The sequence below is a fragment of the Terrapene carolina genome, unplaced genomic scaffold (assembly GCF_002925995.2).
Source record: "Terrapene carolina triunguis isolate 2854851 unplaced genomic scaffold, T_m_triunguis-2.0 Scaffold926, whole genome shotgun sequence".
NCBI classification, from domain to species: Eukaryota; Metazoa; Chordata; order Testudines; family Emydidae; genus Terrapene; species Terrapene triunguis.
In genome coordinates, this window is record NW_020665277.1 from 8183072 (window position 1) to 8196368 (window position 13297).

Below are 13297 nucleotides of genomic sequence, written 5' to 3' on the forward strand. Positions count from 1 at the left end.
CTAAGTGTAAATGTATAGGAACAAAGAATGGGGGCCACGCTTACACAATGGGGGACTCTATCCTGGGAAGCAGGGACTGAAAAAGTTTTGGGGGTCTTGGTGAATAATCAGCTGAACGTGAGCTCCCAGGATGACGCTGTGGCCAAAGGGCTAATGCAATCTTTGGGGGCGTAAGCAAGGGAATCTCGAGTAGGCGCAGAGAGGTTATTTAACCTCTGTATTTGGCTCTGGTGCAACTGCTGCTGGAATCCTGTGGCCAGTTCTGGTGCCCAGAATTAAAGAAGGATGTTGAGAAATGGGAGATGGGTCAGAAAAGAGCCACAAGAATGATTAAAGGATTAAAAAACCTGCCTCATAGTGACAGACTCAAGGAGCTCGGTCTATTTAGCTTAAGAGAAGGGTAAGGGGTGGACTTGATCCCAGTCTGTAAGTACCTCCCCACGGGGAACAAATATTTAATCATGAGTTTTTCACTCTACCAGAGGAAGATCTAACACTGTCCAATGGCTGGAAGTTGAAGCTCAACAAATTCAGAGTGGAATAAAGGTGTGCATTTTAAACAGTGAGTAACTAACAATTTACCAAGGGGCCTAGTAGATTTCCCATCACTGACCATTTTTAAATCAAGATGAGATACTGTTCTAAGAGCTCTACTCTAGGAATTATTTTGGGAAGTTCTCTGGCCTGTTATACAAGCAATGATTACAATGGTTCCTTCTGGCCTTAAGATCTATGAGTCGAAGGGTCTATCTACACTGCAGTTGAAAACGTGTGGTTGGCCCGTGCCAGCTGGCTCAGGCTGTGGGGCTGTTTAAGTGTGGGGTAGATGTTCTGGCTTGGGCTGCAGCCCAAGCCCTGAGACCCTCCCACCTCACAGGGTCCTAGAGCAGAGGTGAGCAAACTACGGCCCGCGGGCCACATCCGGCCCACGGGACCGTCCTGCCCGGCCTGTGAGCTCCTGGCCGGGGAGGCTAGCCCCCAGCCCCTCCCCTGCTGTCCCCTCTCCCCCGCAGCCACGCCCCTGCCGAGCAGCGCGGCAGCGTGTCTGGCTCCGGTCGGGCGGCTGCCAGACATGCTGCTCTGAGCGGCATGGTAAGGGGGCTGGGAGGTTAGATAAGGGGCAGGGGGCAGTTGGATGGGGCGGAGGTTCTGGGGGGCGGTCAGGGGATGGGGGGGGTTGGATAAGCATGGGAGTCCCGGGGGGCCTGTCAGGGGGCGGGGGTATGGATAGGGGTCAGGGGATGGGGAACAGGGGGGTTTGGATAGGTGTGGGGTCCCGGGGGGCCTGGATAGGGGTCAGAGCAGTCAGGAGACTGGGAGCAGAGGGGTTGGATGGAGGTGGGGTCTCGGGGGCGGTTAGAGGACAAGGAGCAGGGGGGTTGGATGGGTCGGGGGTTCTGAGGGGGGCAGGCAGGGGGTGGGAAGTGGGAGAGGGCGGATGGGAGGCAGGGGCCAGGCTATTTGGGAAGGCACAGCCTTCCCTACCCTGCCCTCCATAGTTTTGCAACCCCAATGTGGCCCTCGGGCCAAAAAGTTTGCCCACCCCTGTCCTAGAGCTTGGGCTCCAGACCAAGCCTGGAACTCTACGCTGCCATTAAACAGCCCACAGCCCGAGCCAGCTGGCACGCGCCAGCCGCAGGATTTTAACTTCAGTGTAAATGTACCGTAAAAGCCTCCTGTGTGACCCACAGCCCCGTGTTTGTGGTCCTCCCCCGTTCCCCTCCCTAAGCACCGATAGAGACGCTCCCAGGCTGGAGGATCTGGTCCCGGTGGGACTCTCCAATTTTTATTTCCCACATAACCAAACATAGTATTTAAAAATAAAATAAAATCCAAATAGAATGAACAGTCCCCCCCCCCCCATCCTGTTCCTCCCCCGCCCCCCACAGTCAGCTGCTGCCCTGAGACCCTTCACCCCCAAGGGCATCCTCTCAGCACAACGGGGCTCTCACCGGGGTTCAAATATTAGAGGGAGGAGACCAGCCCCAAGGGAGCAGACCCCGGAGTGAGCACAGAGCAGAGCCTGGGGGACGATCCAGATTGCTGTGAGGAGCAGATCCTCAGGGGATCAGGCATCACTTGGGTGGGATCCACAGGGATGGGTCAAGTGAATCCTGGCAGCACCTGCTGAGCGGATTGCAGAGGGCAGGAGGGAGGGGACTGCCCTGTGGATGCTGGAGGGGGAGCTGTGGAACGGAGGGCTAGGGGATGGGCTGGGAAGGGGGACTGCAGGCGCTCAGCTGATGTAGATTCGGTGGAAGTCGTTGGCGCCGAAGGCAGCGTTGCACTTGGGGCACTTCCGCTGCCGGGTGTCGTAGCGCGTCTTGACGCAGTCAAAGCAGAAGACGTGGAAGCACTTGGTGAGCACCGCGTCCTTCTTGCGTGTGTTGCAGCAGGGACAGGTCAGCTTGGCCTAGGGGGCGGGGAGGGCACAGACCCTGTTAGTAGGGGGGCTGGGTCCCTTCCCCCCACCCCCAGAGCCTGAGCACAGCCCCCTCCCCTAGCTTTGTCCCTCCCCCCCCCCCAGTGCCAGGCTTCCCCCTCCTCCCCCAGCTGCCCACTGCCCACCTTGTACTCCTTGATCTCCTCCTGCAGTATCTCGTCAGCGTCGGCGTACACCTCCACTTTCTTCTGCTTCTCCAGCTTGCGCCGCAGCCGGGAGATGTCCTCCTGGGGTGCAGGGAAGATCCAGTCAGCAAGGGGGCCCAGGCCCTCCACTGCCCCTCCCCGCAGTATGACCCACAGGCTCCTGCCCCCTACCTGGGCCCTCTTGAGGTTGAAGGACTCCTTCTCCTTGGCAGCGCGGTTCTCGGCCATGCAGGCCTGGATCTCCTTCAGCTTGCACTGCACGTGCTCCTGCTGCACCTTCAGGTCCTCGGCCAGCTGGGCCGCTTCCACCGCCTGTGGGAGGAGGGAATGTCAATCATTGTGAGCTTCCCTCTGAACAGTGCCTGAGAACTGATACATACAAATGATGTAATGGAAACAATAAACAAAGGAAACTGATTCTCTTTTACACGAAGGCCATTTTGCACCATTCAGTGTAAAATGGGTGTCAAATTAAATTATATTAAAAGTGGTGTAAGTTAAATTATATTTATCTCCATTTTAAGGCCCCTTTACACTTCCAAAGTGGTTAAAGGGGTCTGGTATAAATGACAGACAGATCCAGAGTGATCCTATTCACGGTGAAAATGGTAAGGTGGGTTGGAATCTTGTACGGTGTTCCAGCAGGCTGCAGGATTGGGGTCTAACAGTCTAATGTGGCCAGCATAAAATCAAATTAAGAAGAGAAGGGGAAGAGAAAAAAAAAAGACAGACAATAACTAATTAAATCTATTCAAATTAGATCTAAAAGCTGGGACAGAAGTGTAATGATCTCTGATTCCTTTAAGAAAAGCTACAGCATGTGCAGTGAAACACCTTAGAAAGATTCCCCACAGTCACAGGCACCAACTTTCTCCGGCGCCGGTGGGTGCTTGTGCCCCCCCATCCCTGGCCCTGCTCCGACAGCACCCTTTCCCCGCCCATGGCCTCGCCTCCATTCCAACCCCTTCCCCAAAGTCCCCACCCCAACTCCGCCCCCTCCCTGCCCCTATTGGATCCCTTCCCCAAATCCCCGCCCCGCATCTTCCCCCAGTGCGCCGCGTTCCCCGTCCTCCCTGCCCCACGAAACAGCTGTTTTGCGGCGCAAGCGCTGGGAGGGAGGGGGGAGAAGCAAGACGCGGCGAAGCGCTCGTGGAGAAGGCGGAGGTGAGCTGGAGCAGGGGGGTGGGGTGGGGCCACGGGGAGCTGCTGGTGGGTGCTCAGCACCCACTAATTTTTCTCCGCGGGAAGTCGGCGCCTATGCTCCCACTGGGGAACAGCCCACAGCACTGCCAGTTCCCCCCCACAGTAGTGCTCCAGCCACAGAACCCATCCCAATGCTGTGAGCTTCCCTCCAGCAGCATCCCCAACAAACGTGGGGATATCTGTCATATTTTTATAACTGTGTGTGACTCAGTTTCCCCACCCGCTGAGCAGAACCAGGCAGATGACTCCTAGGGGAGAGGGGAATGAGGCCTGGCCAAGCATCTGGGATGAGATCAGGTACACTGGGATCCACACCTATGAACAGGAGGGACTCTTGAGTGGGAGAAGGCTGGGCTGAGGCAGCAGAGTGAAGATCTGGGCTCACACACACACGCACAGAGCTCAAGGAGACGGACGACGGGTGTCTGGCTAGGAGGGACGCTGACTGGAGCATGGATCTCCTGTGTGGACCCCAACCCTCTCCGATGCCGGGTCCCAGCTGACCAACGGGTGCTAAATTGGCTGCAACAGGCTGCGTGGCTCCCGCGAGGGCAAAGGGCTCGGAGCAGGCGCCTGACCTCAGGCAGACCTGCTGTAGGAAGAAGAGGGGGTGCTGGAGCCCTTAGGCCCAGCCCCGGAGAGCTGTGGAGCTCCCCCTAGGAAAATGCCAACTTCAAGGCTTAGCCAAGAAATAAGGGTTCTCCTGTGGACTAGCCCTGTGGATCCAAAGGAGCCGCCCCCGCCATGGATGCCCCTCATCAACCCTCCCACCCAGGTCCCCAGCCCTGCCCCATAACTCACCTTCCTCTTGTTGAGCTCGAGGGCCTGGCTACGAAGGGTCAGCTCCTTCTCCACCGTGCCCAGGTTCCCCTGCAGCACCCGCTCCTTCTCCTCCAGCTTCTGCACCACCAGCAGCTGGGCGTCCACCTGCAACGCGGCCCGGTCAGGAGAGCACCGCCTGCCGACTCGCAGCCAGCCAGCTGCCCCTGCCCCCTGCCTGCCAGGGGAGAGCACCCCCTAATGAACCCCACCCCAACCACACAGGCCCAACCTGCTGAACCCCCATCCTGCTCTGTGCAACCCAGAGCCCCCTAGTGCCGCACTGAGGCACACACTGCCTGTGAGGGGAGAGCGCCCCCTACTGAGCTAGGGTTGCCAACACTCCCGGTTTTGCCGGGAGTCTCCCGGAATCAGGCTCTATCTCCTGGAGGCTACTGAAGCCAAACAGGGAGATTTTAGGCTGTTAGAGGTCCAGCAAGGCTAAGGAAGGCTCCCTGTCTGCCTTGGCCACGCCCTGCTCCCGGAAGCAGCCGGCATGTCCCCGCGGCCCCTAGAGCGGGGAGAGCAAGGGGTCTCCGCGCGCTGCCCCTGCCCCGAGCACCAACTCCACAGGTCCCATTGGCCGGGAACTGCGGCCAATGGGAGCTGCATGGGCTGTGCCTGCAGGCAGGGGCAGAGCATAGAGCCCCCTGGTGCCCCCCCGCAGGGGCCACAGAGACATGCCGGCTGCTTCCGGGAGTGGCATAGGACAGGGCAGGCAGGGAGCCTGCCTTAGCCCCGCTGCACTGCCCACTGGGAGCTGCCCAAGGTAAGTGCTGCCCTGCCGGAGCCCACACCCCCTCCTGCACCCCACGCCCCTGCCCCAGCCCTGAGCCCCCTCCCAGAGCCAGCACCCCACACCCCCTCCTGCACCCAAACTCCCTCCTCCACCCCAACTCCCTGCCCAAGCCCAGAGCCCCCTCCCTGCACTCAAACTCCCTCCCAGAGCCTGCACCCCTCACCCCCTCCCGCACCCCAAGCCCCTGCCCTGAGCCCCTTCCAGCAGCCAAAACCCTCTCAGAGCTTGCACCTCGCACCCCCTCTTCCACCTCAACCCCCTGCCTCAGACTCAGCCCGGAGCCCCCTCCCACACTGCGAATCCTCGGCCCCAGCCCAGAGCCGGCAACCCTCCCTCCCCCTGCACCCCCTGTCCCAGCCCAGTGAAAATGAGTGAGGGTGGGGGAGAGGGGACGGAGTGAGCAGTGTTGGGCCTCGGAGAAGGGGCAGAGCAAGGGTGTTTGGGTATGTGTGATTAAACAGTTGGCAACCATACAACTGAGCCCCCCATCCCATTCCCTGCAGCGCCCCCTACCTGTGACTTGAGGGCCAGCACCTGATCTGCCAGCTCATCCTTCTCCTCACGCAGCAGCTTGTGGATCTGGTTGGACTTGATCCGCTCGGACATGAGCTTGAAGTTGGCATCGTCCTTCTCACGCAGCTGCTGCATGAGGCGCATGTTCTGCTCCTGCATGTCCTCGAAGGCCTGGCCCGTCACGTCCATCTCCGACAGCAGGGCCTCCTCCTCCTGCAGCGGGGCATGAGGTCAGGGGGGCCTGGACCCTTTCTGCCAGATTGCCCAGTGCCACCCCCGGAGCCCTCCCCAATCCTGCCAGATCTCCCCTTCCCACCCCATTCAGGGGAACCTCCCGCCACTAACCACCCCCAACCCCCCACTCCCTCATCCCGGTACCTGCTTGGTAGCAGCCAGTTTCTTCTGCAGGTGCTCAATCTGCTCCTCCGCCAGCTTGATCTTGCGCAGGGCATCCTCGTCCGCCATCTTCTTGCTCTCCTTCTTCTCCTTCTCCTCCAGCTCCCGCACCCGCCCTCGCAGCTCCTCCACCTGCAGGGGGCAGAGAGACGGGGGTCACAACCCCATAACCACCCCCCCAGCTCCTCCACCTGCAGGGGGCAGAGAGACGGGGGTCACAGCCCCATAACCACCGCCCAGCTCCTCCACCTGCAAGGGATAGAGATATGGTGTCAGCCCCATAACCACCCCCCCAGCTCCTCTGCCTGCTGGGTGCAGAAAGACGGGGGTCACTGTCTCATATCCGCCCATACAGAGAGTGAGGCGACTCTACCCCTCAATCTGCATCCCACCCATAGACCCACCCTCCAGACCCCCCACCCCGCGAGGGTCTCACTCACCTCAGCCTTGGTCTTCTTCTCGGCGGCCATGAGCTGCACCTTGTCCCGCTGCTCCTTGGGGGCTGATTTGTACATGTCCAGCAGCAGCTTCATCTCCTTCTGGCTCTCCTGGGCCTTCCTGGTGGGGAGAGGAATCAGGGCCCTGCACACCACAGCCAGCCTGGGACCACCCCCAGCTCCCCCCCCCCGCCCCGGAGTTCTCTCACTTGAGCTCAATGCGCAGCTGCTTGAGCAGGTCTGAGTCCTTCTTCTTGGGGTCATCGCTGCTCTTCTGCCGGTCGCGCTCGCGTGCTGAGCCGTCCCTGTCGCGGTCCCGCGAGCGCTCCCGGTCCCCCCCGCGGCTCCCCTTGGGGCGCTCCGGCGGCTCCTTGATGCGAGGCGGGGGGGGCGGCTGGGGAGCCGGTGGGAGCGGCTCCTCCTCCTCCTTCTTCACCCCCCCTTCGGGCAAGGGAGCTACCTCCTCCTTCTTCACCACAGCCGCCACTGCCTCCTTCGGCTCCTTCTTCACCTCTAGGGCAGGCGCGCCCCCCTCCTCCTCCTTCATCGCCACGGCCGGGGCCACGCCCACCGGCTCCTCCGGCCCAGGTGCAGGGGGCAGAACAGCTGAGCCGCAGGGGAAGCCGCTTGACTGCATCCGGATCTGGGAGAGGGAGAGGGGGAGTGAGACCCCTGGGCTGCAAATCCCTAAACCCCGCACCTCCCCCACAGATCCCTCCCCGCCCCCCCAAGCCGATCCCTAAACCCCGTACCTCCCCCACCAATCCCCCCCGGCCCCTCCCAGCCGATCACTAGACCCTGCACCTTTCACACATATCCCTCCCCAGTACCCCCCAAGCCGATCCCTAACCTCATCCAAGCCTATCCCTAAACCCCGCACCTCCCCCACCGATCTCTCCGAGACCCCCAAGCCGATCGCCAAACCCCACACCTCCCCTAGAGATCCCTCCCCGACCCCCTCAGCCGATCCCTAACCTCACCCAAGCCTATCCCTAAACCCCGCACCTCCCCCACCGATCCCCCCCCCCCTCCCCGCCGATCACTAGCCCCCACACCTCCCCCACCGCTCCCTCCCAGCCAATCCCCAAACCCCACACCTCCCCCACAGATCCCTCGCCGCTCCCTGCAAGCCAATCCCCAAACCCCGCACCTTCCACACAGATCCCTCCCCGACTCCCTCAGCTGATCCCCAAACCCCGCACCTCCCCCACAGATCCCTCCCTAGCCCCCCCAAGCCAATCACTAAACCCCACACCTCCCCCCACAGATTCCCTCCCTGGCCCCCCAAACCAGATCCCCAAACCCTGTACCTCCCCCCACAGATCCCTTCCCCGACCCCCCAAGCAGATCCCCAAACCCCGCACCTCCCCCCACAGATCCCTCCCTGATCCCCCAGTAGATCCCTAAACCCCGCACCCCACAGATCCCTTGTGGCCACTCAAATGGATCCTTAAGCAAGCCCCTCTCCTAGAGCAGATCCTTCCCCGCCCCAAGTGGATCTCTAAATGCAGCCCCTCACTTCAAGTGGATACCTCTCTGCCCCTCAGAGCAGATCCCTAAATGCCACCTGCCCCTCCCTGAGTGGATCCCTTCTACCTCTCGAGCAGATCCCTAAACACCGCCCCTTCCTGCAAAACAGATCCCTAAATGCTGCCTCTACACCAAGCAGATCCCCAAATAGATCCCTCCCTGCCCTTCCTCCAGTCAAGCCCTCCCCTCCCCTCCCCCAGAGTGGATCGTTGAGTGCAACCGTCCCCAGCGGATCTCTCACCTTGTTGATCTCAGCCTGCACCTCACGCAGCTTGCGCTTGTATCGCTGCACGTCTCCTTTCAGCTGATGGTTGTGGTTCTGGAGGCTGCTAATCAGGTGGCGCATCTCCCGGTTAATGGGACCTGAGGGGTCAGGGTTACACAGGGTGAGGACGGGGGGGCATCTGCAGTGGGGGGTAGGTGGCTGATGGCAGGGCACTGGTGGGGAGAAAGCTCACTGCAGCGCAGAGATTCTGGCAAGCAATGCCAGGGCAGCAGCCTGCACCAGGGCACCGCTGGGAGGAAGCTCGCTGCACTGAGTGAGTGCGGGGGTATCGCCAAGAGCACACTGACGTGGGGAAGGAGCACACTCCGTGCAGGGCCGTACCACGGAGCTGCACACGGGGCCGGGCGATACACCGTGCCGGGCCGTACCACGGGGCCGGGCACGGGGGGGGGGGGGGACAGGGAAGAGTCTCTTTCTCACCCGCTTGCTCATTGGCGGCCAGGTTCTGCTCGAACTCGATGCGCAGCATCTCGTATTCCTTGCGCACCTGGGCCAGCGTGTCCTCCAGCTGGATCACCTCCGTGCGCAGCTTCTTCTGCAGGTTCAGCTCGTCGCTCTGCAGCAGGGCGGGCGGAGGGTGAGAGACGGGGGAGGAATCACTCGCCCCCAACCCCAGTTGGCTTCCCTGTAGGCAGCATGGTAAGCACTCCTCCACCCCCGGCCAGAGTGGTACATCCCAATACAATGAGGCGCTGCACCACAAATGGTACCCTCCGACCTGGCACAGGCCCCTCAGAACAGAACCACCCAATGCCCAAAAGGTGTGACGCATTCCTCTCACAGGCCCCGCCCCGCCCAAGAGGCCCCGCCCCAACTGTGACTCCTCCCCCCAGCTTCACCTCCATGTGCTCAATGTGGCGCAGGTGGCTGTTCTTGGTGGTGAGCAGCAGGGCGCGCGCCTCGTCCAGCTGGGTCTTCACCTGCAGGCTCTCGTTGTAGAGCAGAGAGAACTGCGACTGCAGCACCTTGTAGTCCAGGGTCTCCTTCACCGCCTCCTCGGGCAGCGACCGCAGCGCCACCTGGGGGCATGGGGCGTCACTGCCACAGGCACCGCCCTCCACCCCAGCCAGCCTCCCATCTCCCCCCACGCCTGGCACGCCGCCCTCCACCCCTGCTGCCCAGGCACCATCGCCCAGCCTGGCACTGGGGCGCCGCCCTCCACCCCTCCCAGCCAGGCCCCACTGCCCAGCCTGCCGCCCTTCACCCCTCCCGGCCAGACCCCACTGCCCAGCCTGCCGCCCTTCATCCCTCCCGGCCAGACCTCACCACCCAGCCTGGCTCCAGGGGGTGCTGCCCTCCATCCCTCCCGGCCAGGCTCCATCGCCCAGCCTGCCACCGGGGTGCCGCCCTCCACCCCTCCCGGCCAGACCCCACTGCCCAGCCTGGCTCCAGGGGGCGCCGCCCTCCACCTTGTTACCTTGAGCTTCTCATTGGTCCTGACAGACTGTTGCAGCTCCTGCTGCAGCTTCTCCAGCTCAGCCATGCGGCTGTTGGCCAGCTCCTGGTTCTCCTCCAGCTCCGCGTTCAGCATCTCGAACTGACGACACAGGGCTCCGATGACAGAGGCCGTCTTCCGCCCGCCTCGAGACCCCCACCCAGGGGCTGCCTCAGCATGTGCCACGAGACCCCACCCTCACAACCCCGGCCCTTCCTGCACCAGGACCCCACCCCAGAGACCCCAGCCTCTCCCAGCACAAAGATGCTCCCCAACCTCAGGGTCAGACTCCCCCACCCCTCCCTGCACCAGGACTTCCCCATCCCATTGCCAGAGACCCCCGCCCCACTCTGCATTGGGAGCCCACCCACTGGGACCCTTATCTCCACCTGCCCAATGCCCGAGATCCCCACCCCTCCCGAGTCCCCAGCTCCCCCTGCCCCCTCACCTTCTGCATACTGAGCGTGATCTGCCCGCCTTGGAAGCCCCCGGAACTGCCTGACACGTAGTAACCGGAGTTCAGCTGCAAAAGGCCAGAAAGAAAGTCAGCAACCCCCTCGCCGATCAGGCCTCCCAAGTGGTCTGAGGAATGGGCACATGTGGCAGCAAGCCCCAGATACAGGGGATGAGGGGGAAAGCGGGAGTGGGACCCAGATAGAGGTGGCAGAGAGAAGCTATGGCTCCAGCTGCAACAGGGCCAGATGGGAGCAGTGGGACACAGGAAGGGGCCTGGGAGGATGAGGAGAGGGAAGCCTTGGGTACGGGGACAGGTCACCTGCTCCAGCGCCTCAGCTAGGTGTTTGTTGAGCTTCTGCTCGCGCTTGCGCAGCTTCTCGATGTCCCACTGCAGATCCTCCACCGTCGTCTCCATCTCCAGCACCTTGGTCTCCGACGATGTCACCTTGTCCTGTAGCTCTGTGTACTGCACCAGGAAGGGAGACAGATGAGCGGGGCTGGATCCAGGCCAGATAGCCCCTGACCCTGGGGTCAGAGCCGGTGCCCCCAGAGGGGAAAGGCCCTGTGACTCATTCCCTACCCCTGAGCCAGCCAGCCCGCCCCTCTGCCCTGAGAACCAGCTCATACCTCCAGCGAGATCTTGTGGTGTTTTTCCTGCAGCTGCATCGCCAAGTCCTGCAGCCGCTGATTCTCTCTCATCAGCTCTTTGTTCAAGGACTTCAATGCCTCATCCAGCTGGTCCAAGTCAGCTGAAAAGGAGTCACACCTCTGAGAATCCAGGAGTCCTGACTCCCAGCGCCCCAACTCTAACCCCCTAGATCTCACTCTGCTCCCCCGGCCAGGATGGAACCCCGGCATTCGGCTCACCACGGGCGTGAATCTTCTGGCACAGCTCCTCCGTGCGCCGGTGGATCTTGTTGGAGACTTCGACCACACGGGACACGGCGGCCTTGGAGAATTCCATGCGTTCCTGCAGCTGCAGCTCAATCTCCTCGCTGCTGCTGCTGGCCAGCGTGGCCAGGAATGACAAGGCCGGCTCGTTCAGCAGGAGCCCCCCGGCCTTCCAGGAGGCAGACGGGGCCGCAACAGGTGGGGCCGTTTCTGTGGGGGTGGGGAGGACGGAGAAGGGTTTAGCGGTATGTTGAGATCACTGCGAGGGAAGAGCACCCCCTGCCCTACTGAACCCCCGCCAGAGTGGCGCCTCCTTGCCAAGCCACAGAACCCCCCTGCCCCAGTGCAGCGCCCCCTGCAGCCTGGCACCTCTCCCATGCTCACCTGTCCTATCTGGGCCCTCAGTACTAGGGCTGGCTGTGTTCTCGGGGTCCGGTCCCATTGGCTCTGGCCTGGGTTCCTCTGCGGAGGGGGGAGAAGGGGCTGCAGGGGTTGGGGGCTCGCAGTCCCCATCATAGCCTCTCAGCAGGACCTGCACATTTTCATCCAGCTGTGGGGAGATGGAGATTGGGGGAGAGGGGGGAAGAGAGGGGTCAGCCCAGCACAGGCCTGGGAGAGGAAATAACACCTGTGCCCCCCCCCTTGGGCATCCACTGACTGGGGGCGACGTACACCCAGGAGGAAGGTCTCTGGGAGGGACAGAGGAAGACTGTGGTAACAGAGCTAAGAACCCAGACGTCCTGGCTCCCTAGCTCCCAGTCCCCAATCACTCAACCCCACTAGAGAACAGCAGGCCGAGGTCTCACCGTAGGCAGCGTGTTGTGGTCGCTGGGAGGGTCCAGAGAGGTGGCTCTCCAATTGCAGATGATGATAAGCAACAAGGCCGGGTGGGGGATGCGTGGCAGGGGTATCGCGGTGGAGATGAGGCATTGTGATAGGGAGTGCAATGCACGGCCAGAGGGTTGTGGCTGGGATGGGAGGAGGGGTGGGGGTGGAATGCAGAGTTGGGGGAGGTTGCAGGAGAGATTGTGGGGAGAGGGCCATGGCCGGGGGACAGGCAGGGGCCTCACCTGGCTCCAGTAACGGTTGACAATGAGCAGGGTGGCATCATCTGTGGCCTGGCGCTTCTCCAGCTTCTCAATGCGCTCGCGCAGCTCGTCCTCAAAGGCCTGGCGCTGCTCCAGCCGCTCCGCCAGCTTCTTGTTCTTGAACTGCAGCACCTTCAGGTCCATCTCCTCCTGGGGGGGTTGGGGGGGGCAACAGGGTGGGGTCAGCAGCGGCTCCCTGCCACACCCCCGCAGCTGCCTCCTCCCCAGGGACCCCCACCCACTTCCCAACCCCACACCCTGCCCTCCCCAAATTACACCCAGCATCCCCCCCACCTGCCCAATCAGGGTTCCCAAATCCCTTCCATGCTCCCAGTTTCTCTTGAACTCCCCAAGTGCCCCCCTTGCCCCCAACAGTCCCCACCCCAGGCACTGACCGTGGAGGAGATGCCCCCCAGGCGGATGGGTTCAATCAAGGTAGTGGTCGTCTTCTCCTCCCGGTTGGCTTTCTTCTCAGGGGGCCCTGATCCCCCATCCCCAGCCGCCCGCTTGCTCCCCGGCCCAGACATGGCGCCGCTGGCCAGGGTCTCTGGTAGCAGCGGGGGGATGGGGAGAGGGCGGCGGGGGTCAGCCCAGGAGTTGCGCCTCACCTGGAAGGGAAACAGAGAGGAGTCAGGTACCTCCTTACCCTTATCTCTGCCCCCCACATCCCCCGGACTCTTACCCGACCCCCCCATCTCCCTTTGCTATCCCCAAACCCCTCACCTCCCCAACTCCATGGCACCCCTTAAACCCCCAACCTGATGTACACTCTTAATGCTATCACTAGGCTACTCTCAGCCCACCCCATGCCATCCCAACCCACCCAACCCCTTGCCACCCTCCCCCCATCTCCAC

The 13297-nt window shown here is 62.0% G+C and overlaps 1 protein-coding gene across 1 annotated transcript; it reads right to left on the reverse strand.

Moving 5' to 3' along the window:
- Positions 1-1888: 1888 nt before the first annotated feature.
- Positions 1889-13047, reverse strand: RNF40 (ring finger protein 40). Its single transcript, XM_026661047.2, has 19 exons — positions 12838-13047; positions 12425-12592; positions 11739-11904; positions 11331-11564; positions 11091-11212; positions 10783-10929; positions 10456-10530; positions 9990-10109; positions 9412-9591; positions 8993-9128; positions 8528-8649; positions 6966-7399; positions 6760-6877; positions 6302-6451; positions 5924-6136; positions 4594-4719; positions 2761-2901; positions 2569-2670; positions 1889-2413 (listed from the first exon to the last, which is right to left on the reverse strand). Exons 1-19 carry the CDS (start codon positions 12967-12969, stop codon positions 2237-2239), a joined length of 3063 nt encoding a protein of 1020 aa, XP_026516832.1. The 5' UTR covers positions 12970-13047; the 3' UTR covers positions 1889-2236.
- Between the last annotated feature and the right edge of the window lie 250 nt (positions 13048-13297).